This window comes from Pteropus medius, unplaced genomic scaffold, assembly GCF_902729225.1.
Source record: "Pteropus medius unplaced genomic scaffold, Ma_sr-lr_union100, whole genome shotgun sequence".
Classification (NCBI taxonomy): Eukaryota; Metazoa; Chordata; class Mammalia; order Chiroptera; family Pteropodidae; genus Pteropus; species Pteropus medius.
The window spans coordinates 62,389,535-62,415,682 of NW_024349800.1; the positions used below are offsets into that span (position 1 = coordinate 62,389,535).

Here is a 26,148-nt window from a genome sequence, read left to right on the forward strand (position 1 = left end):
AATGGTGTTTTCATTAAAATCATGTGACAGCTACTTTGTGATTCAATAAACAAATCCTCTGTTAACTCTCGCCTGACAGGCCCACCAGCTCTGTCATCAGAGAGCAATCTGCGGACTGTCCAGCAGAGCAGTCGTACCTGGCTAGGAAGAGAGATCACCTGTCCACCACCAGGAAGGAGAAGCTGAGTTGACCAAGGGTCAACAAGGGTGTGCCCGGTGGCTACGCTGCTCCCTGGCAGGTCCTGCATGGGGGACACACGCAGCATCCAGAGCACAGATGGCTCTGCAGACACCAAAGGCCAGTCTCCGAGGGACCGAAGAGGCACCCCTTCACCAAAAGGACCCCGTGGCAACCATTCGGGATCCCAGGGCTCAGTTCTGCCACTTGATCTGAGAGAGAATGGCCCCAAGGGGTCCTGGAGCCAGCCAAGAACCGAGACAGTTCCCAGGGCTCCGAGTAGCCAGGGTTTACTCTGACCCCATTTGGGCGGATGGGCGAGTTTGCTATGAACCATAGACAGTGAGTGAGGGGTTAAGAACAATTTCTGGTTTGCAATTGGATGACTTCCTGGATCACTCACTTGGCTGCTGGCCCCTGACACGCAGGGCTCTGCCTGGCAACAGCCAATTCCCTTTCCATCTTACCCTCAGGTCATTTTCCTTAAGTGAAACAAATGCAGGGAAGGCTCCCTGAGTCATCAGCAGGGGATTTTTCTGGGTTAAATGAATTGCAGCCTCAGAGGCCTAGCACTGCCAGGCCTCCACTGCTAGAAAAGACCCCCAAGTAGACATGACAGGATTGCGGGGAGTTTTACGACCACCTGAAAAATGGAATTGACACCATCTACCAGGTGCGGTGGTTGTGAGGATTAAGTGAGATTTTGCCAAGTGCTTGCCAAGGTATGAGCACACAGTTACTGAGGCTTGAGGATCAAGGAATGGCAGCTAATACCGTTCCCACAGCTTGCGGCCACTGCAGGGTCACATAGATGCGAGCGCATCTCCTCCGAGGGGTCGCCGCAACTATTCCACGCTCAGGGCAGGGGTAAACCATTCATTTAATGACATGGCCAGTTGACTCTGAATTTGCAGGAAAACATGACTCCTTTCTTCCCAAGTAAGTCTGTGATTTAGACCTAAAAACATGTAACTTATTCCTGCTCCTTCAGCCAAGGTGTCTCCCCTAAGTCCCAGTTCTGTGAAATAGATATAAGGATGCAAAGGGCTGACCCCGTCAAGCACCAGGGCCCAGGGGCTGGCTGAGGCTGTGACTGGCACTGTCACCATAGCACTTCCTCTTGTGGCAGGGCCACTGCAGGAACAGCTCAGAGCTGCCGAACCAGACACGCCTGGTGGCTCAGGTCCTGGGACTACGGTGCATGGCGCCACAGGAATGGGGCGAACATTCTAAGATGAAAGACTGCAGTTCAGGGCCTGGACAACAGGAGAAAGTTCTCATGGCCTCCGTTCACATAAAATGAAGAAAAGCCATGGAGATTTAGAAGGCAAACTCTTTGATGTTAAAATCTTCAATCTTCACCAAGCAAACCCACTGGACTGTGAGAATGCCAATTACCTTCCAAATAAAGTAAATGTAGCCTGACTTCAGAATAGGGCAGCTGAGCTCCTCTGGGCTTTTTCTGAATGTATTTGTAAAACATAAGTGGCCCTCCTAACAAACAGTCCCAGGGCAGTGACCAGCACCAACTTTTATTGCTGAATTTAAACTTTTGCACACCTCCTCCAGAGCAGTGTCCAATGGGACTTGTAAAACATTCAACTGTTACACAGTAAAACTGACAAAAATGGTTTTTTCCTTGAACAGAAATGACTAACTTAGAGGAATTGTAGTAAATAAATGTCTCTATTCTGTGAAGTGGGAACAATCCACCTGTAAGCGACCCTTCCAAGCTACCCTTCTGTCTTCTGCATGGGACTTGCTGTCTCTGACCGGGGCAAAAGGGAGAGACCTCAAGCCACAGGAGTGATAGAGCTCTGGAAAATCCACTCCACCCCTCAGAAAGCATTCCCCGAACAAAAGAAAAGGAACGGGCAACAGGCTTTAAAAATATACTCTTTGGCCCTGAACACCTGACTGTCTCCACTATCTGACTATCTCAGGGACAGTTAAAGGTACTGCTTCTCTGCCTAGCGTGCTTTAGCACCAGGCCATGCCTGGCTGCCCTCTACCCAAACCTCAGTCCATGAGGAAGGAGAACTCAGGCCCAGAGTATCTGTGGCACTTACCTTCCTGGTGTCCTCTCCAGGCCCTCTGGGTCTCAGGAAATGGTTCTTGTCAGCCCCAGGGGCACTGGGCTCTTCACTGTCCTTCACAGGAAAATCTAGCTTCCTCAGCCTTTGGGCCACCACTAGGGATACAGACAGCAGCTCTGTAACTGTCCGTGACCAGGGCATGTCCCTCATAAGCTCACCTGTGCTTCCTGGCCAGTATACCCTCAGTTGTTCCAGCACTGCAATGGGGAAGCGCAAGAACCTACAAGCATGTGGGCCCCTGCGCAGAGGAAGCTGGTTCACCCCAGGACCTTACTGGAAAGTGCCACCGCATCTAGCTTTCCAGTACCAGCTCCCCATCTTGGTCACTCATAGCCTACAGAGACCCAGATAAAAACGACTTGGCTCCATTCAGAACTGACAATATCAGTTTAAAAGAACAGCTCTGGAGACCAAAGAAATGACTTGGCTTTTCTACCCAATGAGTAATTAAACTCTCTTCGTCCTCCACAAGATTTCCATCTCAACTGAACATTATGTAATTTCCTGGAAACAGCAGGCTCGTGGAGGCAAACAGGGATTACAGAGACTATTCTAGGTATAAAAAAGAATTGGAGACATGTGAGTGAACAGGAAAGAGAGAAGCAAGGAACTAGATGACAACGGGAACAGGAGAATCAGAGGGAAACAGTTACATAACATCAGATCACGATCATTTCATCCTTTAAACCAAGGGAAACAAAGTGACAGCTCCTTCCCCTCCAGAGTGTTACATCCAGACAGAGGAGAAATAGGAGGCTTTAAGGTAAGAGTGCCAAAAGGGGGAAAAAAAAAAGTATCAGAGGAATTTAAGTAAAAGGCAAAAGGGCAGAACAAGCACCCAACTTGTTTTGGCCACCCCTCCCTGCCATCCCTACGGGGATGGAACCAATGTGATTTCTTTAGGGAAGCACGACTGTCAACTCAATGACAATATAGCAATTTAAACAAAACTGCACCAAGAAAGCATTGCCATAGCTTAACCATTGGGTCAGGAACGACATACTTCTTCCTCCTGGAGGTCTATGCAATTATCTTGCACGTCTGGATGAGAAAGCTCAAAGGTTAGGCTGCTCTCTTTAAAGTCGGAACAAGTTGTCCAGCAAAGACCCCCAGGGCCACGCATCATAGCTAACGGCTATTATTTAAACAAGGCCTCATTAGAAACCACATATTAACCTGTTTATTCTTATGAAACAGGATGCATCTTCATGTCCATTACTTGGCAGCACAGAGAAATAAGATCCAGTCTCTTAAACCTGTGAGGGGTAAACCCCACACCAATTGTAGAAAGAAACACGGGGGTGAATTCCATGGTTGATGAGACATTTTTACTGACATAGGTTTGTGTTTGTCTCTGCTTCACTGTCCTAATCAACTAAACAACCGATACAAACTGCCTAGGATGAAAAAATTATAGCAATCTATATTTGAAGCAACTGTACAAATCCAAACGGAACCGTTGTCTAAGATGGGAGGCTAGAAAAGGGTCATATAAACCTTATTTCTTAAAAGCAGTAAAATCCTTTCATTGTGTTGGTGGGAGAATGTGATGTAGTCTGGTACCTTTGATGACCTGTTCCATGAACGCAACATATCAGAAGACGAGAGTTTAGAAATTCATTGAACACATTTTTATTGAGCACCTACTATATATGCCAGACACTGATCTATCTGCTGACAGTACAGCAGAAGACAAAACAGACAAAAATCCCTGCCCTTACAGAGCTCCTGGAGCTTACATTCTAGTGAAATCAAGATAAGAAAACTAACCCGTGGAGAAAATGACCAAGTTATGAGCCAAAAAACAGCTCCTCTGAGAGTAACAAAAAGGATCCCCTAATGTTTAAGTCAGAAAGAAGCAACGAGGTCCCTAAGGAGTCACTTAAAAAGGCAGGTCTCCGCTGAGCTCCTTGACCTAGACCTGAGAAGGCAAGGGGCTCCCCCTTTACCACAGTCCTAGGGTAGAAGGTCAATCAATGCACAGGGCTCCAGGTGGGGGTGGGGTGGTGGGGTGGTGGTGTCACACCAGGGCATATCCCAAAACCAAGGGCATTTACAACCAAAGAGTAAAGCAACGGTTGTGCGAATTTGTTTCAAGAATCAAGACAATAGTCTTTCAAATATGTAATTCAATGAAGAGGAACATAACCTACAGGTAATAAAAAATAAAAAGAACCAAGAAATTAAAATTAAAACATTTATAGCATAATAGTTTGAGAATGTAGAAAAGATTTTTGCTTAGGAAAATATGTAATCCTTAGCCCAAAAAGTAATAAAATAGGAACTCACTACAATTTGAGTTTTAAAATCAGGCAGGTAATTTCTGATTTAAAATGTTCTGTTTTTCTAAGGTATGACAAGCTTGAAAGTAATTTGCTCAAACTTGGCTTTACATAATGGTTTAATGTACAAAGTTTTATAGTTGTCTTTGCGACTTCACAAAACAGAACAGGGCTCCCTGGGTTTAAAAGAGGTTGTGAATGAAAGAAACAATTCTAAAACTGAAATGGAAATGAGCCAACTACATAGCAGGATGTACGGAGAGAAAAATAAGCTCTAACAAAACCTCATTAGTTAAAATTCATTAGAGACACGGCACGTTTGAATAGGAAAACGTTAATAGATTTAAATGAAAAAATATTTAAATTCTCCATGAAATACAGATGTATATATTTCATGGATAAAGAATACATTGAATGCACCTACAAAAAAGGTGTGGCCTTATAAAGATCCTCATGAAAGTTTTTCAATATAATTAAAAAGAGTGATTAGTAATTGGCATATCAACTGGTGGTAAACGGGTGCTTTCTGAAGAGAACTTTAAAATTGTTTTTAAGTGGTTCAGACCCAACAGGCTTCCTTACATACTATTAATTTGCTTCAGCAGACCCTTCCTTCAGTTTTACTTGTTACCTTGAGTTCTAGGAGGGATTAATGAGGTTTTACAGTAAAAGCAGAAAAACAAAGATTTCAAATGATAAGATTCCAGCATCACCCATACCAAGAAATTAGTAATGAAGCTTCAGTTTGGAAAGCTACTACTGTGCCATGTAGTAAGGACTGGATGTTAACACATAGCCGGAAGCAGAATGAGGTTTAAGAACAGCAGCAAATCCTCACAGTATTATACCAGTGGTTCCTTTACTCATTTGAAATACCAAACTGCAATCTTACAGTGACACAGTGGAACTACTGCTTATTAGGAGGCACTAAATTTTAAGTTTCTCAGGGAAGAGAGAGAGAAAAAGAGAGAGAGTTCTGAAAGCAGTCACAGTGGTAAGCAGTGGAAATCCAGTTAGGTTTCAACATCACACACTAGCAGCAAGATACATCTGCACTTCAGGTTTCTGAATGACATGATTACAGTCAAAATCAAGCAAATAAAAACCAAAACAACCAGCACATGAACTCCAAGCTTCCACATTCCCCTTTCATGTAAGACACTGATGCAGACCATCATTATCCAGGAAAAAGTGGCTTTCGCTACAGTTAAATCTCAATGTATCTCCCAAATAGAGTGTTTATAAAATAAGTTATTCTAAACCATGTACATTAAACTTTGGAATGATGGAGAGACACACAGATATACGTAAACATCAAGAGAATCACTCCACTCCATGTCTGGGTCCTAACCCGCCCAGGCGTCATTAGGAGTATTAAGCGGCCAAGGCCTGATGAAGCAGCGAGGATGCAGGAGCCCAGATGGTGCCAGAGAAATGATTAGGAGACAATCAAGAAATGACTGCACCGAGTGTCAGGGATGGGTCGCAAACAATAAGAATGGTTTAAATATAATTATCTCGACAAGGAAGACGAGTAAAAACAATCCCATTTCATCTTTAGAAAGAATCAAGTCACTGAAATCTGCTTTGTTGCAAGTCGTTGCCATTTGCTTGGATGAGGTCTTGAAGATTTTCCATTTTCTCCACCCAGTTTAAGAACACATTGACTAGAAATCTGTGATAAGAAGTTAGTAAAGTCTTTTCCCTCCTGCTCCTCATCATGCCAACGCAAGCACTGGAAAATTCCAAACAAAATCAAGTTAGTGGTACAGAAAGTTCATAAACTATCTATGTGACAATGACAGCAATGATCCAAATGCATGAAACTATGACTTCTCATTGTGGTCAGCTTCTTCACTCTGCCAGGCTAATCAAAAGTTAAACTTTAAAAACGGATTAAAATCCAAACAAAAAAAAAACAAAACAGTTTTTACCAGTAAGCATCACATTCCTACCCAGTACTAGATATGGAACTGAGAAAATGGCCTGCTCAATGTGGGCCAAGAAGAGGGCATAGCATTACGGGAGCTCCCCACCCTCCCCTGTCTCCCATATGCTTATCGCCTTGCCCACTTAACATCACTCACACCCTGTCAACCAAAGCAAAAGGCTGCAAGGCAGAAAACAGAAGGACATACCACTTATAGCTTCCTGTGCGAAGTATTTGACATCCATGTCTTCATCTTGGCCTAACTTCTGTAGTACTGGCTTAACTTCCTCCTGCAAAGCACTAAAATCCAACAGTATTATCTGTGAAAGGCAGTCTTCTGGGCCAGAAAAATGCTCTATGGTAATTTTTGAAGTTTGAAAAAAAAAATACGTATATATTTTAAAACACCTATAAGTTTGACAAGTACAAAATAATTTCTAAAGTTCTCAATAGAATTAGCTTCAGAAAATGATGTACACATATATGAGCTTAAATACAGAAGTCAGAGTGGACACCCTCAAAAATGGTTGTTAGTACTTTACTATTTTATTTAAACAAACTCACACCTGAGGTAAAGTGAAAATCACTACATTTAATTTTAGCTATTACTCCCCACTACAAGGTAAAATTTTAATATACTTTTAAAATAAGAATGATGTTAAAATCTTACTCAATATCTAGAATTGGTCCAATTTTCTGTAGAGATTTGGCCACGTTGAAACGGACATTCGCTACTTGGTCCCCTGCCATTTTCAATACGATGGGCAGCATCTGCTTAGTGGTTATTTCCTGACCACAGGCTTCAGACAGTGCCTAGAAAAAGATATGATAGCACATTTAAAACACTTTTATTTTTTTTAAATATCATAAAATTTAAAGAGACAAATTAATATTTAATAAGTAACTGATCAACAAGAAAATGTTTCTAGTTTGAGTCTGAAAAAGGGATACACGGTAGCATTCAAAAATACCCAGGAATTAGATGAGAATTCACAACTGACTTGACTACATTTTAACGAACACTGAAAAATGACATTTTCTCTCATCTCTTAACTGTCCAAATTAATCAGTATAATACATTCCAAATAAAAGACAATATATTCAGAATTCAGAAACACCATCCTGAATAATCAAAGCCAGAGCATAACAATAATAGCTATGTAATACTTACATTAATGCAGAATAAAGTGGTCATTCTATGCAAATAATTAGGATCATTTGCCATTACTAACACTTTGGGAACAATGGCATTTTGGGCCCACTCTATACCAAACTTCTGAACTAGTTTCATGAGGTTGTTGGTGGCAGCTTCACGAATGGCATACACTGCAGAAGAGGTGAAGAACATACTGTCATTCTGCTTACATATAAGCATAACCTAGTTTAATTCCATCATCATCAAAGGTGGACCAAAAACAAAATTCTGCAAACATACTCCAAATTTAGCCATACAATGGCAAACATGCTCAACTACAACTCGTACTGACTTGGTTTTATTACAGCTTCAAAATGTATAATATGTCTAAGGAAAAAGGAGGTAAGGAGCTCATTATAGGCATCATTAATTAATTAACAAATATGAGTGTCTACTATGTGCCGTGTCATAGGAAGAATACATAAGACCCTTTCTCTCAAAGATCAAACACTCTATCAGAGAAACAAAAGCTAAGGTATTCCAAGAAGACACATGGTATAAGACTGAATATAATAAAGTATAAAATTGTGTGGCAAAGACCATGAGGGCTGTAGGAGTAGAGAAGAGAGAACAGGAAGGCCTGAGAAGGCTTTGGGAAAGAGAGAGGCCTTGCACTGGGCCTCGAAGATTAGAGGGGATTTGTGTTAAATAGAAAGAAAAGGACAGGAATTCTTGGAAAGAGCAAACAATTTTACCCAGGGCACAAAGGAAACAACTGAAAGCTGTGAAAATGTGAGGTTGGACAGTTAGGGTAGACCCAGAACACAGAGCACCTTGGAAGCTAAACTTAGATGGTAGACAATGAGGAGGTCATTTAGAGGCCACTGTGGTCATCTACGCAACAGCGAATAAAAACATCAGACCAACTTGCCTATTTTCCCTTAAAAATTTTTGTGACATGTCAAATGCCTTCTGTGAATAAAGGTACCTGCTTTAACATCTAATAATCCCCTGTAAGATCATTTACCAAAAACACTATAAATCTAAATAGGGTCTAAACTACTATCTTCTCAACGACTGGTTGCTATATGTAGCACTAAACAAAGACAGGTGCTACTTCATTTCATAGGTCCGATACAAATCAAAACTGGGACTTAGATAACAAATCTAGGGTGGGAGGATACTGATTCCTTATCCTTCTCTCTCCAGGTAGGCCCGACCCTGCTGGTGATATAATGGACAAGAATAGCTATATAAGCCACAGTCCCAATCCCAGACAGTTTATACAACACTTCTGGGCAGGAAGTATCCAACTATTCCCAGTCCATAGAGCCTTATAGGTTATGCCATTGATGAGAACAGACAAGGTGGCATAACCAAGGAACTATATATTACCAACACGCAACCTGACCAAATTCTATGGGAGAATCAACCTGTCAGTAGTATCTAGAAGCACTCTCTAAGAATAAGCTCAAGTCAACTGTTTTATCCACAATACAAATTCTCTCCCTTCACGTTCACAGTCTGTCTTCAGCACAACCCCTCTGCCCGCTGAGGAGGAGCTGACTAGAATATATGTCTTCTCCTCTAATACTGTTTTTTAATTTGTTTGAGATTTTTCTCATCCTAATGCCATTACCATAGGAAGGGATCTCACTACCACAGAAACCAGAGACGGAGAGCGCAAGAGCTTCGCCCGGACCCATACCTTAACTGCACGCAACTCTACTTGGCCAGATGCCTACTATGTTCTTGGCTCCTCTCAATTTTATTGCCAAAAGAATGCAAACTATTCCACAGTTCTGCCTGTTTTCTCTCCTTTTTTTGTCTCTTTTCCTCCCTCTATCCCACTCCCCTCAAGGTCTGCCTGACTTGCAAGGTTCCCCTGAATGTCTAACATACTCTACATGCTCACTAACTTTGATTGATAGTTTTTCCTTTCTCTTATAAAAAATAAATTCTCCTTCTAAATTCCTCCCCCTGATCGATATTGTCCATTCAACCATGAGAATAGAGGTAAGTGACACGTTCTTCCTTGTACGTCTATGGATCTTTCACAATATTCTTTTAGTAGTTTTAAAATCAAGAAAAAGATTCCAAAAAAATTCATTGATCGGTGATCGATTAATACATAGCAGTTATCTAAAATGTAAAAAGACAACAAAAAACCTATGCGATTAATTAAATATAGAATGATATCAGAGCTGACATTTCATCGGTTCAAAGAATGCTTGTATGGTGACAGAAAGAAATCTAACTATGGGAGGTAAACACACAGTGTAAATATATATATGCCTTACTGTTAAAGTGTACAGCTGAAATTATTGGATTTTGTTAACCGATGTTGCCATAAAAAAATAAATTTAAAAAATAAAAATAAAAAAACAAAACAAAGAATGCTTGTAATGCCCACTTTAGTATACCGCTACAAACAAACAAACAAACAAACAAAGGTCTCTCGTGCTCCCAGAGTGGAAGAAAAAAATCAGAGGAAAAAGAAAGGGGGTAAATCAACTTACACAGAGCAATCCTACATAGAATGTCGGGAATTTAATTCTTTGTGGAACCGGGACTTTAAAAGTTCCTCAAAATAAATCTAAAATGCCAGCTTTCTAAGAAAGTACAGAATGATCTTCTGGGGACATGTCAGTCCTACTAATGTTAAATATGTATCAGAAATAACATAAACACGATTTTCTAAAAAGAGAGGAATTTCTTCCTATGATTTGCCAAACTTAAGTTTCATCTGAAAAGAAAAAAAAAATAGGCCATGAAAAGGTAACTTTAGAGGAGAAAAGAAATAGTCTCCAAAATCTAGTCTGAAAATACTGAAATTATCAATGTATATATAGGTGCCTTTCTGAGATTCACCCTTTTCATGCCCCTCATCTTCACACTCTTAACCATATGACCGCTCGTATGATCCAAATATGCCCTTTGCATACATGTCAAAGCAGACACAAATACCCCACTCTTCCCAAATATCCAGGTATAAGCACCACGGAAGAACAAAGATACACTCAATGCATGAAGTGTACATAAGATGCTATGGAAATGAAACAGGATGCCTACTGTATCCACCAAAATATGTAACTGAAGTTCACAGGACACTATGTTATGAGCCCCTAGGACCCTAATCTGACAGGTCTCAGACACTGAAGCTGTTGATCTGGACCTGGGGCCTTGCACTGGATCTCACCAGTACAGAGGGCACCCTTCCTATCCACTGCTGCCTAGCTGACAAGAGAAGACACACCTGAGACCTTGTCAAAAAGGCAACTGCTAACAAATTAACATATAAAATGGTTTTATATATAACACCGATAGTCTTGTATATTATGATAAGCAGCAATACCAATTTTCATTTGTATAATAGTTTGTGGCATTCGAAGAACAAGATTCTGTGACTGTTGAAGTGAATTATGTTATAAATGCAAAAAGAAGATAAAGTATTAAAAAATCTGTTTTCTAAATGCTGTCCCATTTGACCCTGCCCTGAGCTCACAGCTCACCTTCTCTCAGCATTATGGCAGCAGCAGCTAAGGGCACAGGCAGTAAGCTTGCCTTTCACCAAAAGCAGAAATCTAGGCCTTCTCTGTCTTAAGTCACAGCTGACATCTCCTACTCCTGGACTCCTTTACTGTGACCCTGTACGCCTTCTCTATGTCACCTCAAAGAAGCCAAATAGCCATTTCTTCCCCATAGGACTGTCATCTGACTGGCCAATTCCTGTCCAACCCAGTCTAGAGTGGCTGAAGGCACAAAAGACTGCCTGCATGGTCAAGCAGAAGACCTGGGGATAAGAAAAGAGTTGAATATATGTATAAAAGAGAGAGTCTGAAAATAATGTAATAGAATGAGTAAGAAACCGGGCAAAGAGATTGTTTAATGGAGAAAATAAAGTTTAAGATAGAAAAAAACTTCTAGAAAATAGAAATGTCACACTTGTGTTCAGAGGAAGCTAATGGGACTTTAATCAGTCCTTCTTCATCCCTACAGTGGAAAGGTAAAATATCTGGTCAGATCGGGGGTCTTTTCTAAAAAAGAAATACATAAACAAAATGGGATATATGCAAAAACAGGAGCCTTCCATAATAACCTGTTTTTAACTTATTTGCTTACCATGGTCCACGAGCCAGGCCATACATAAAGAATTCAGCTTTTCATCAAAGAATTCCACACCCTATGGATATAGAAAATTCCATTAATACACATCTCCAAAGTTTAGAAATCAAGATGATCTATTTAGATTACACCGTGACCTGAGAGCTTAAAAAAACAAAAACGAAAATAAAAACTTGTTTCCAAACAAGCTGAATTCATGAAATCAGCCAGAAAAAGAATAACATGGGATTTTATTTACAAATTGTAAGTCTACTTTATTGGATAGAAATCATAAACAAAGAAAAGATAAGTGAGATGACCCAAGCCCTGCTAAGTAGGAGAGAACTGGTTGCTAGATACAATACTGCAGATGAGTAGAGAGAATGCAGTGTCGACCGTCTGCCAAGCAACCTCTAGATAATTTGTAAAACTGAATTACCCAGGAAAATACCTGTCGATAATGTTAATAATTCTCAAAATTTCCCTTTCTGGTTAATAAATCATTAAGGATGAAAAAACTGACATCAAGAGAGATATTACCAAGTAAACAGAGTATTTCTGAGAGGATTAAAGAAAGCAGAGGGAGAATAAAGCAGGCACAAGACTATAGGTGACATGGTCCCAGCATAGTCACGGGTGGAAGCATCCCGCCTCTCCTGTTTTTGCTCTTTCTGTGAAAGGGCAGCCTCTCCGGCACTGGAGACAAGGTCCTGGAGCTGATTCACACAGACCTGGCACTGTGAAACTTCTGTCCATGTGGGAGAATGCTGTGATACATGTTTTCTTAACACCTCCTTTTGGGTCTACACATTTCTTTGGGTCCTAAGAATTTCCTGACTGGTTATTACATATTTTAAATAAAAAGATTCAGCACTTTGAAAAGTGATTTAATAGCATAAAATGGTTTTATAATGGATTACGTACAAGTTTTAGCATACACTAAGGTTACCATGTCAGCTCTCAAAGCTTTCCTTCTCATTCCAGCTTATGGGTTTTTCTGGAGTCTTAATTAACTTTCATTCATTTCCTAGTTTTTGTGATTCAACTTTATCTTTACTCATGATGGTCCACAAGCTAGGCCATACAAAAAGTCATGAAAGAATTTTATAAACTGACTACCTAATATAAAACTCTTTACAGATTAAAAAAAAAAAAAGTAAAGTATATAAAACAAGAAATTGAAATTGTATAGCAAAATGTTCATGACCAATGCATTTCACCTCTGCTAGACAGGTATGAGTCAGCCAAAGTCTGACCATCTGCCTTGCTTCCATACTCTTCCATAGAGCTACCAAACTTTGCTGACTTCCCAGGTTTAAGAGAAGCAGAGGTTAAAAAAAATTAAGTACTTAAATTTAAGTAATTTAAGTACTTAAATTAATCCTCCCTTCCAGACAGTTGTTTAGCAAACAGCTAGCCACTGCTGCTTTCCACTCTGGAGAGGTGATCCATAACAGTCACCAGTGAAGAAAAGAAAATGACCCCCTCGGTACTTGGGAGTGACAAACAAAAGGTGATAAGATGACTTTGCCTGACCCTTTTAGCTATATACTTACTATCTTTGGCATTCATTTCGAAGAATGGAATACTTCAAATTTTATGAAACATGTGATGCCAGACATGTACAAGATGCATTTCATAAACTAAATATACCAAAATTAGCAATACAAATTCAGTGGTCCAAGAAAGGAAAAATAAATCCTATATGCTATGATCTGAAAGGAACAGAAGTGGGGTTGAGAGAGGGGAAACAAACTGCAGTAATGTTTGCTGTTAAATGACATGACATTATGAGCTTTCTCAAAAAACACTCAGGTCATCATTTATTTAACACTGAACAAATGTTTAAGTGCCTGATTAATGCCAGGCACTATGGTAGGCACTAGAAATAAAATACTGAACACCGTCCCTAAAAGATCACCTATCTCCCCAAATAGATTTTAATGGTTACAATACACTTTAATAAATGCTACCAACAGGGTAAGAGTGTATCAAACTTAGAACTGTATAGGGCACCTACTGAAAAAGGAAGGAAAAGATGTGGCTTTAAGACCGAGTGTTGAAATTTTAATTGATGATATTCAGAGTAAAAATAATCATGAAACTCAAATGGTAACAGATAATGTGACAAAGTGGACCCTGGCCACAATACTTATATTACAAACTTCTTTAAGTTTCTAGTCTTATTCCTCAACTCCCTTTAACCAGAATGTAGGAAAAGCAGTAACCAGAGACATTTTGCTCAAGATATAGAGAAACAGGGAAGCTGAGCATAAATAAAAGCTGACTTACCTTGAAACCATATTCCCTTTTCCTCTCAGTTAAATATGTCTTAAGTCACAGAGACTTTAAATAACACAAAATCTACATCACATATACCAAGAAACTGATTACAATCTTCTATGGCTTTGCTTTTAGGTGGTGGTGAGGTCAAATGTGCTTCTAAAATTCCTTTTTGTTAGAAATGAATGCACTTCTAAAGAAAATAAAACTAGGACAGACCATACTTAAATGTGTCTAAATGAACATAATCATACAAGTTACTGGGGCCTCCTTCTTGCCATGGTAAATCTGCTCCACTATCTGATGCTATCCTTGATTTCAAGGAGCACACATACTCACCAGCTGACCTGCCAGCAGTGGCATATACTCAATGATGGCCAGCCGGACCCTCCACTTGGCATCTTCAGCCAGCTCCACTATGGCAGGAAGAAGAGATTGAGAGAGCTGACGGATTCCAATTACTTCATTTACACAATCCAAATTGGAGATGATATTCAGACGAACTTCAGGACACTGCAGGTACACAAGCACCAAAAAAACATATATAAAAATCAAGTTCTCTGCCTAGTATTTTCCTATCATGATGAGATAAAAACTGCTAAGTTTAAAATAAGAAAATACTGACGCAGGTGAAAAAAAGTATAGTCTTAGAAGAAATACTTAATACTAAGCACACAAATAATTCAAAGCAAATAAATGTAACTGATCTTAACCAGAACTTTCAATGAAAAGTCTATAGGATGGTAAAGAGCAAAGGCTCTGGAATCAAATTACATGTGTTCAAACTCTAGATCTGCCATTGCTGAAAACTTGGGTTCTCAGCCATTGCACTCAGCTTCCTCATCTGTAAATGGAGATAAGAACTGCCTCATAAGACTGTCGTGAGGATGACATATAATACATGAAAAGGTATACATGAACATACCTGGCATATAGTATTACTCAATATGGTATCACTATAATATTGATAATTGATATTATATTTAAATTTAATGAAACCTTTTTTAAAAGATATATTAAGTTTAAAGAAAGAAACCAGTGCGTATCACTAGGAATTGGACAGAGAGAATGGACAGACATTTTTAAGTCTGTATCAATGGCTCCACGTGCTCATTTTCAGGGGAACTTGCAACCCCATACTAGGCAGTCTATGGCCATGCCACCTTGAACAAGCCCGATCCCGTCTGATCTCGGAAGCTAAGCAGGGTCAGGCCTGGTTAGAACTTGGATGGGAGACCACCTAGGAAGACCAGGTGCTGTAGGCGTAAAAAATAAAAAAATAAGGGATTGTAAGCTGACAAGGTCCTTGCAATCTGTGAGGTCAACCATGGGTTGCCGCCTAAGAAAAAAAAAAAAAAAGAATTTATAGCCACACTTACCTCATCCTTTAACTGAGCTAAAAAAAGAGGTAGAAGATATTCAATGGTATTCTCTTTGCCCAAAATGGTAGACAATCCCATAATTACGGAAGCTAGAGCTGATTTGACATGTTGATTTGTATCAGATACTAATTCCTAAAATAAAATAAAAATTAAAAGGCAAGACAACAGAAACTTTCATATCGTTTTCCAAAAAATTTAAAAAGACAACAGTATTTCAATATTGATTAGTTGATAATATTTTCTTAGACCATCTGTCAGATAACATAAATCTATGCATCAAAGAGCATTTTACAATTATAATGCAGTGATAAATAACAATGTCACACATTAACATATCTGTCGCATTCATCCCTTGTCCACCTTTAAACTCAAAGAGCTTTAAAGTAAGTAAAACAATAAGAAAATTGAGGTAAGGTCTGCCTTCATATAGGGAAGAGTAAAACAAAAAATAAAGCTAGGTTTACCTTAATATAGGGCAGAATTTGATTCATAATTATAGTCTCTCTACCTTCAATGGGCAAGTTCTCACAAAGTTCTAAAAGAGATGGAAAAATAGAACACTGAAAAATAGAAGAAAATAATGCTTACATAGAGATATTTACAAGGAGCCAAATGAAGAAATTTAACCAAGTTTATCAACGGTTTCAAGTTAAATCAAGTCATACGTTTAAGCAAATAAGCTCCAAGAAGGAAAAATGGTTCTCATTCTAAATTCACTTTTACATCAATCTGTACGGCACTGTATGTCACACCGATCAACCTAAAAAAGTGTTTTCTTTTTTTTTTTTTACAGAAACAGGATAAAATGGCTGGTTTTAATGAGAATAGTTTTAGATGACACTGTAACATTTCCACACATTGAAATCATCTCTATGTACTTGAAAACATATTCTAGAACAAAAAACGCACAAAATTCACTGACATAATGCAATGCACCAAAATAAATGACACATAGTGCAACATAAATTGAACTCAACCTTTTACTTTGTGGGCAGCAGCTGCTCGGACTTCAGCTTCACAGTCTTTAAGTAGGTTCTGAAAGGCGGGGATGAGGTCGTTTAGGGTGATTTTAGGACCCACAGCTTTCTGAAGCTATAAAAGAATTTGTATAGGTTTTAATGCATACTAACAAAAAAACATGAAAACAAAACAGTGTAATCTTCAAGTATATATTTTTGCCACAAACACTTCTCATTCAGAAGAATTAATTCAGAAACTTTTAGTACAACAGCAAATTCATGAGTTTGGGGTTTTTTTCTTTAGTACTTAAAAAATGTCAGTGTAATAATTTTACCTCTGAAAATTTGTCAGCTACCATATAGCGAACTCGCCAAGATTTATCTTCCGCTGCTTGTCGAAGTGTAGGCATCACCAGAACCTCAAGGTCATCCTGAGACAGTAGCTGAGCAATACTGACACAAGCTTCTACAGCTAAGAGGCGCACTGAATCCTAAAGGAACAAAATTTCTTTCTATTAAAACAATATTTACTGACAGCCAGAGTGCATGGTGTGTGGCAGGGCTATGGGTATCATTTAAAAAAACAAAAAACAAAAACCACGGTACATGCAGCTTCATATCTTTATGTCTTGAAATAGCCGCTCCCTTTGCCAAAGCCATAAAGGCAGAGAAGACTCATTCAAGAGTGCACAGCAAAATATTTACATTGGTCAGAGTACAGACTTTTTGTTAAGGAAAACAAAATGAAAACGTAAAGATTAATTGAAAAAAAGAGGACATTTTTATGTCTTCAAAGACTCGTTTTAGAGGTTGAGACATAAAAACGAAAACTATGTTTGTACAAGTTGTTTATAACACATCAGAACAGAGAAAGGGAATCACTCAGGAAGCTCAGTTTTCAAAATACAGGTACTTCTGCTTTTCCAAAGTTCACTTTACGTCACTTTGGTTTTACAGAAGAACATTAGCAATATTTGTTTTTGCTACCCGAAAGAAATCTAAAAAATATTTCTGCTTTCACAGAAAAAGATGAAAAGCAAAAACAGCGCTCAGCAGTTGTTGTGAACAAGCCGTTATAGAGGCAGTGCGCATCCCCGGGCAGCAAGAGTGACCCCACCAAGCTCTTTCCTGGGAACCACACTCCGTGTCAGCATCAAGCGCTATTGCTTTGAGCTGTGTTTGTCAGCATTTGTACTTTATCTCAATTTATATTGTGCATCTGTTAGTAAAATGTGTCCTAAGGTGACTGTTTCTTCATTTTATACCATTTCAGCTTACAAAAGTTTTCATAAGAATGCTCTACTTTCAGAGCAGGGGAAAAACCTGTACTTAGTTTGGGGCGGCAGGAGTTTAAGCATGAGATAATGACTTGGAAAGAAATACAGAAAAACAAATTAAAACAGTATGATAATAATAATAATAATATTCTTTGAATTTAAATGTTGAGAATGGAGGACAGAATAATTTCGAGGTAGCCAAGCCTAGAAAAATGCAGCAGAAATAATTAGAAAGATATGGGATTAATGAACTGAGCTTTCTAAATGTAAACTGCCAAGTGTCAATGGGATACTATATGTCCTTAGACAAATCAATGAAAAATTAGGAATTGAGACTACAGATTTGAGAATCATAAATATATAAGTAGAAACTGAAAATATGTAAACATATAAGCACAAAGGAATAGGACAAAACTTTAATAGTATATGTATATATAGATATGTAATTAAATATAACATACATATGTGTATATATGCACACACACACATGATAACAGTGACTCTACCTTTTCAAAATATTACAAATTCTAAAAATTGTAGATCAACAAAAACTTACTATATGCCCAAGAAACTCACTTCTCTATCCAAAAGAACAATCTAAAAAGTACAGAACTAGGCTATACATATTTTTGGATTTGAAAAACAATGCTAAATCCAGGGACTAACATCACCTATGGAAATAGATACCAAAAAATATTTGTTAAATCAATCACTTCTCTTCCAGAACTCCTAATTTTCTCCTGAGAGCTGCTACTCCTCCCAGAATCATCTCCATCTCAGTCAGCAACGACACCACTATCCACCCACCCAGTTGCTCAAGCCAAAAATCAAGATCTCCTGATGCCTCTTCCCCTCATTCAATCCAATCATAGTTTAATTCCAGATTCTCTCCATCTTTACTATACCTCCCTGGTTCACCATTGTGTCTTACCTAGATTATTACACGTTTCCTTCCTGTTTCTATTCTCAATCCCCACCTTACAATTTAGTTTTCTTCCTGAAGCCAGAATGATCTTTTAAAAACGTAAATTACATCAAGTTACACCCCTGCTTAAAATCTAGGTGTACTCTCATTGCACCTAGAAAAGAAAATCCAAACTCTTAAAGGCCCTCCAAGATCGGTCCCATGCTTAACTTCTCCAACCTCATCTGTTTACCAGAGTCCCTCTCACTCACTATGTTCTAACCTTAGGGTCTTCACACTAGGTGTCCTCTCTTCCTGGAATTCTCCTTTCCTGGAGCTCTGACACTCCAGGAAAGGGCATGGCTGGCATTCTTCTTTCTCGTCTCAGTTTATGTCACCTCTTCACAGTCCTTCTCTGACTAGCCGGTCTGGAGAAATGCCCTATAATCACTCCCAATTATGTCACCCTATTTTCCTCATAACATTTACCCCTGATATTTTGCTTATTTATCTGCTTTCCTTCATCAAAATGTAAACTCCATGACAGCAGTGTCCTTATATGCCTTGTTTAACACTGTATCCCAGCACTAGAACAGTGCCTGATATGTCACAGGTGCTCAATATTTTTTTTAATGAACGAATAAGCCAGGAGCAGCAATTCTAACAGTGGTTGGAGAGAATATACATATACACATATTTTGCAATTAAGCACTTAATATTTTTTGAGCATCAATTGCTAATACCACAACTAGGGATTACATGCCTCTTGATGAAAAGTATACCCTACTATGAAGTGATTTTATCACCCCCAAAATATCGAACTAAATCTCACTGAGCCTCTAGATCAGGGGTGGGTAAAAAACTGGCGAAATCCAGGACAGTCAGTTTTTGTAAATCAAGTGTTACTGGAACACCGCCACGCCCATTAGTTTACATATTATGGTGCTTTTGAGCTACAACAGTAGAGCTGAGTAGTTTACAGCAGATACTATCTAAACCACAAAGACTAAAATATTTACTATTTGGTCCTTTACTGAAAAAGTTTGTAAAAGCCCTGCTCTAGATTCAACCACCATTTTGCAGGAGATACAGAGGACAAAATAAAATGTTAAATTATACCACGGGAAATATAATCAACAAAATCCCAAACGAGGATTCTAAACCTGTGCTGTCCAATGTGGTAACCACCATCTCCATGTGGCTTCTGAGCACTGGAAAAGTGGCCAGTGCCCCATGTTCGAATGATGATTATTTTGGGTATATTGGGTTAAATAAAATGTATTATAATTACTTACACTTGTTTTTACTTTTAAAAATGTGGCTACTAGAAAACTTAAAATAGGTAGCCTACATTATAGTTCTGTTGGACAGTGCTGTCTTAAACTATAACATCTGAGTAATAAAAGTACAAAGAGAAGTAAGGAGGCGGTTACCATAAAAGTCAAGATAAAGTGTTAGTCTTCAGTAGATGGGGAGTGGAGAATGAATTCTAACAACTTACTAAGTTGTACATTTTGTGCTGTTTTCTATATGCTATTTAAATTTTTTTTCTTTATTTTTAAAGGAAGATTTACCATCTTAGATTTAAAATCTAAAAATGAGATTTATCAGTACGTGCCTGGTGCTTTTGGTCCTGTACATTTAAAGTGATTCTAGGGCAAACTATAGGCAAATTAAAAGCCCAAAAGGACTGTTCTAGAGTCCAGAAACTCTAGGGGCTGATCCTTTGAAGCATTATACAGAGAAGCAGTGTAACCTCACTGTGAAGGCCATGAACTCTGGAGCCAAACTACCTAAATTCCAATCCTAACTCCACCACTGCTAAGTATGCCACCTTGAGCAAGTTACTTCAATTTTCTGTGCCTCTATCTCCTAAAACGTAAAAGGGGGTATCTGTTGTGAGAAATGAATTACTTCATATATGTAAACCACTTTAAACATGCTGAGATTAAGTATTTTATTTAGATGATTACTATTTTATTATTGTTATTTCTACACCAAAGAGATCTAGGGCCTTGGATTTAAAATTGCTATTATTCAAAGTCATTCTATACACTCGTACAGAGGATGCAAAAGGTCAAATAGCTTTCCTAACACATGCTATGCTTGTTTATCTGACAGTCAAAAATTCCAGGAAACATTACCCTCCCATATGACAATCCAGCATGCAGAGCACAAACGTATGTTACCCCTTAATGCGGTTTTGATCTTCCTTTCTAATTATGGCTCCTATTTCCTCTGACTTCCCATTCTTTTAACAGCTGCTAATACAAGAGAAAATCATGGTCTGATTAAGAAAGAATTATAAAGACACTGAAGTGGGTTTTAGTCAACTTTATCCAGGCCAGAATTAAGTACTAATTTTACAAAAAGAATCTTAACATGAGAATCAAACTCCCCAAAGAAATTCTGAAAATGTTAGCAAAGAGGAGCATATCTGTGTACCTTAAATACTTACTTGTTCATCTGAAGCTAGATTAGTGAACAATGGAACAATTTCGCTTTTCACACTGTCTAATTCTAAAACTTTTGCAAATTCGCCCAATTTGGAAGCAGCAGCACGACGTACCATTGGTGTGTCATCTGAACACAAGGAACGGAAGTGCCTGGAACAAATAAAATAATGAAGGTACTTCCTGTCAAATACCATTGATTAAACACCAAAAACACACACACGCACACACACAGCAAAACATTTTAGAGGTTTTCTCTTACAAACATCAGTGATTAGACTTCACCTCATAGAAGTAATAAAGATAAAACCACTAATGTATTCAACTGGACAATAAAAAGTGATGTCATCAATCCTACTATCTTGATAACAGGATGCTGTGTAAATTGTCAGCTATGAGTTCCCAATAACCGCAAATAACTAAAAAAAAAAGAAAAAAATCCATATCTTACTGTCTAATTTCTGCTTTGATAGCATTTGAAGCCCTGGGATAGCAAACGCTGAACAAACCACATGCAGATGTGCGAGAAGTAAACCAATCCCCACTCGCTAAGCGTTTCACCAGAGGTACAAAATGAGCTTCCAGAGCAATAGGAGTATGCTCCTGGGAGATCTGCCTCAGGGATTCCACAGCCTTGTCTCGAACCACTGTCTCTTCCACAGTCGCCAGACTTTCCAAAGGAGGCTGAATAAACCAAAAAAGGAAAACCAGAAAAGACTTATTGAATCAGGTTAGATACAGATTATCACCTTTTAAAGTGTCTGAAGGGAGGTGGTACATGTAACCAGAATGTTAGCTACATCACACCAAATGGTTACTTTCAGTTCACACTGTGATAACATATGGTGTGTCCAACCTGAAGACACTGACTTCTGTAGGACAGCCAAGATCTCATGTTCCAGATGGCAATTCCCAGATGGTGTCTACGAGTGACACAGTGAAAGAGACTTGACACAATATTAATATTATTGTGAGCTGAATCACTAGGTTTAAAAGATATGTAGCCAAATCCAAATAGGATCATGAATATTTCATCAACAATAAGTGCAAAAACATGAGCAACTGGGCACCACAAATACATAATGATATCAGGCCACTGAGTCCACAGCTTTTAGAGTATTATTCTACCTTTCTTGGAGCTGCAAGGAACCCTTGTCCACTAGCTCCACACAATCAACTTATCAAAATTTAAAAGGCTGAGTTTAAATTAATTTTTTTTCAGAATACATCCAAAATCTTCCCATGAGCCAAACATATAGCAGGATTTTCTGACAAACAATTAAGTGAAGAGTACAGAGATGGTAAGAATCCTTGCTTGCAGCTTTAGAAAAAAAAAAAGACCAAAGGGGTTGGTCTGGACTAGGATCAGTAAGTGACACTGCCCAGTGAAAAGTGAAAGTGGGCTGGTTCTCTGAACCTCGTCTTTTCTGGGTTTGCATTTAGTCAGGTAGATTCAGCATATGCTGTGGGCTGCAAATGTTAAACACAAAACCCACATTTAAAACTGACCAAGAGAGTAAAACAGAATTATAATAAGTAAAAGGAAAGAAGCATGTCTACTTAATAATCCATTTCGAAAACTGTTTGATACACAGAGGTAGAAAGTACTTAGCTTTCGTAAGAGGTATTTCAGAAGCCCTTTGAAAAGATACGCTTTCTTACATGATCTGCCCCTACTTTCTGACCTTCTCTGATGCAGTATCATTGGATAATCTCTATCACTACTACAGGATACCTTATCAATTTTCAAGCTCTTGAAAATTGCATACGAGTTGTCTTTTGATCTGAACTCTGCCTATTTCTCCATGCCCTTTTCCTACTGCTCCCTGACCACCACTCCTGCCTACACCAGCCCAACACTTTATATTCCGTCCAGCAACACAACCTGTACCTAAGCCCCGAAACTCAAACCTTTCAGTAAAGGATTATTGTTATATTTTGCACTGAGGCTAGAGAAGAAACAGGCACACAGATTCCTTGCTCTAGTGGAGTTTATGTTCTAGTGTAGGAAGACAACTAATGAAGACTACAACTAGATAGTGATGAGTACTCTGCAAAGTAATAGAACAGAATGTGATAAGGGATAACTGGCAGGTAATTTCAGGTTGGGTAATCAGAAAAGGCCTCTCTGACAAGACACATTAAAGTTGGTATCTGAATGACAGGAAGTCAGTCACAGGAAGCTCAAAAGACCATTTTATTAGAGAGAATACCTAGGGCAACAGTCTTAAGGCAATAATAAGCTTGTTTTTTTCAAAGAACAGAAAGAAGACCATTGTGAATGGAATGAGGTTATCAAGAGAGAGTAGGGTATTAGATAAGCCCACAGAGGCAGGTTTTATAAGCTAAGACACAAACTAAGGTAGAAATCTGAACTTTCCAAGAGCCATCTGTGGGTTGTGGGGTAAAAAATGAACTACAGGGGTGGGTGGAAGGCAACTAGTTAGAAAGTTACTGCAGTAATCTAGAGGAAAGTTGAGCTAGGTAGTAGTAGGGATGAAGGAGAGTAGACTGATTTGGAATAACATACAGAGAATCTACAGGATTTACTAATGGATTAGATGTGGAAAATGAGGGAAAGAAGATTTAAGAATGTCTTCTGGGTTTTCGCTTGTGCAGCTGGGTAGATGGTAATGCCATTTACTGAGATAGGAAAACTACATGAGGCATATTTTGGGGAGAAAATTGAGTTCTGTTTTAGGCATATTAAATTTGAAATGCCTGTTTGACATCCAAGTAGAAAAAATCGTAGGCAGATGTAGAGAAAAACAGAGAGATAAATATTTACATCTATCTTTCTATATCTCTATCTAGAGTTCTATGGAAAGATTGGTGGTAGAAACAGAAGGCATAAGAGTCAGCATCATACAGGCAATATTTAAGCCTTTAACCATACATCCCTATCTTGTCCAACTGTCGAATTCCTAGTCATCCTTCAAAACCTAGTTCAGACATCATCTCCCAAGAGGTCTTCCCCGATCACCCTGGGTTAAGCCCTTTCTCCTATTACTTGGGTTCCTTGAATGGGCTTCTATTTTTCCATCTAACACTGTACAGTAATTATTTGTTAACACATAAGGACAGAGGCCTTATTCCATTCACACTGGTCCTTTTTAAGAACAATATTGTAACTTCAGTACCTGACTTAGTAGGCTATCAATAATTGCCAACTAAATTTAACTGAACTCATCGAATTCACAAAGTCAGAAGTAAAGGTTATGCTTACAATCAAAGACGAAAAGCTAATAAATGTTCCAAAGTCATGACACTGTTGATGAGAATTAAGATTTCCAATTTCAGGGGGAAAAAAACCATAAACAAAAACAATCAAATCTTTTTCTCCCAAACTCTAAACAAACAAGTCTGCAGAGGAAGACAGGAAGAGAGGAAGAAGTTCTTGTATTTGTAGTCAGAAAAAAATAAAGGGTTAATTGAGTCCAAAGTGCCTACATTATTTGTTCTCTCCATAACACTGGATCTATCCATAAAAAGATCTGCATAAAAAATGCTGCAGTGTGCCTATCACAAAACAATGTATCATTTATATTGCAAAAGTTCTAGAAGGAAGGTAGGCAGAATATACTCACCAGCAAACAGTGGGCAAAGTCAGGACCTCCCACCAGGCCAGTGAAATTTCCCAGCTGCTCAGCAAGAGCTAACAGTACCTCATCTTCATCATAAATTGTATCTAGAAATGACAACGACCAAGTACTCATCAATAAGGATAACTGGCCCAGAGCTGGACACTCACACAAAACTAGGAATTGACTCATTGTATAACTAAATGGTCCTGTCACTATCCTAACAGTGTTTTCTTCCTTCTCAATCAGGAGTCTTCCTGGATCTGTTTTACATGATAAATTAGAAATTTTATAATCCCATGTCAATTACTTTCCTATTAGTTAAATATTTAAGATTTGAATACATCTGGCCACATTACAATATGCTCCATCCTCCTGTTTCTTCTGCACAGAAAGCATCACGTTCATTTTAGTACTTAATACTGTGAGTAATAAATTCTAAAAAACAAAGTTTTAAAAGCCACTGGAAAACGTTAATGCCCATGCTTTTCTTTAAACAAAGATTCGCATACCTGTAAGGAATGGCAGCAGTTCAGTTCTCGTCCTTTCTACTCCAAGTGCAAGAGCAATTGTTGATAATTTCTTAATACTGTTGAGACGGAGCTTTAAAAAAAAAAGTGGAAATAATGAAGTAAAGAAACAGTTGTGGTTTAGACCAAAAACAAAAGTTGCAAACAGGTGACATAATGACATGGTAAAAATGAAGAAAACCTTCAATTTAGATTGTATCCTATGAGGAACCTCAGGAGCAGCGTAACACGGCTTCACTAGCCAAAGGAAGATCTCTTAGGAGAAACACTTTGAAGAGCCCATTAGAGCAATGAATGAAAGAGAATACAATATCCAGGAAGTGAGGCAATTTTAAAAAGAGAACTTTGGCAGTGGTGAAGCAGATGAAACGGTTGACTACAACTCCAACCTTTTCAAAGAGTTCGTTCCATCAGAGCTGATACACCGGCTCCTCTAGGTTAACTGGCTATCCCACTCGTTCAACCCAACAAGCCCGGCCAGTTTCCAAGACGAGAGGGAAGCATTCAGTCACGGGCACGTCAAAGGGCCCTCTGGCATCCCTGCGACGGGCTCCAGCCACCTCGCGGCCCTGCGCCACCCTCCTCCTGCTCGCGCATCAACAGGGACCACCCGCCCAGCCTCGTTCCCTCCGCACGGCCCGAAAGGGGCGCCCAGGCGGGAATCCGGTTCTCCCACAACCGCCCGGGTGGGGCGCCGGACCGACGCCTCAGGGGATCGGGCGGAGAGGTGCTGAAGAGGTCCACGGGAGGGTCGGATCGAGCCCCTCACGGGTCCTTCCCTCCTACCCTCCGATTTCTGCTCCGAGTCCAGCTCTTTCAATCCCCGGGCCTCCCCCACGTTGGCACTGGCCTTCCCCCTTCCCTATCACGCTCCCGGCCCGCCCCGCTCTCCCGCCGGATTCCAGTACCTGCACGTCTTCATTGCGGAGCTCGTCAATTAAAACAGCGATCGGGTATAGCGAATCGTCTCCATCTCCACCCGCTGCCCCCGGGCCGGTCCCGGAGCCCGCCGCGCCCGCCATGTTCTTTCTCCTCCGCCTGGCCACCGCCACCC

General features: G+C 39.3%; 1 protein-coding gene and 1 pseudogene across 3 annotated transcripts in view; one reads left to right on the plus strand and one right to left on the minus strand.

Annotated features, from left to right (window-relative positions):
• Positions 1-26,148, minus strand: part of PPP2R1B (protein phosphatase 2 scaffold subunit Abeta) — a 33,600-nt gene extending 7,452 nt beyond the window's left edge. For 2 of the 3 annotated variants that reach the window (XM_039887876.1, XM_039887877.1), the window contains exons 1-15: positions 26,003-26,148; positions 25,077-25,167; positions 24,571-24,671; positions 21,435-21,667; positions 20,989-21,136; positions 16,685-16,840; positions 16,368-16,482; positions 15,855-15,925; positions 15,388-15,522; positions 14,348-14,521; positions 11,744-11,804; positions 7,658-7,812; positions 7,157-7,299; positions 6,695-6,786; positions 2,248-2,369 (exon numbers count right to left, since the gene is read on the minus strand). In XM_039887876.1, the coding sequence (XP_039743810.1) occupies positions 2,248-2,369; positions 6,695-6,786; positions 7,157-7,299; positions 7,658-7,812; positions 11,744-11,804; positions 14,348-14,521; positions 15,388-15,522; positions 15,855-15,925; positions 16,368-16,482; positions 16,685-16,840; positions 20,989-21,136; positions 21,435-21,667; positions 24,571-24,671; positions 25,077-25,167; positions 26,003-26,116 (1,911 nt within the window). In that variant the 5' untranslated portion in view covers positions 26,117-26,148. Of the gene's footprint in view, positions 1-2,247; positions 2,370-3,882; positions 6,292-6,694; positions 6,787-7,156; positions 7,300-7,657; positions 7,813-11,743; positions 11,805-14,347; positions 14,522-15,387; positions 15,523-15,854; positions 15,926-16,367; positions 16,483-16,684; positions 16,841-20,988; positions 21,137-21,434; positions 21,668-24,570; positions 24,672-25,076; positions 25,168-26,002 lie in introns of those variants that run through there. The other variant, XM_039887875.1, reaches the window with a different exon arrangement.
• LOC120622273 (uncharacterized) lies at positions 15,155-15,273 on the plus strand (annotated as a pseudogene).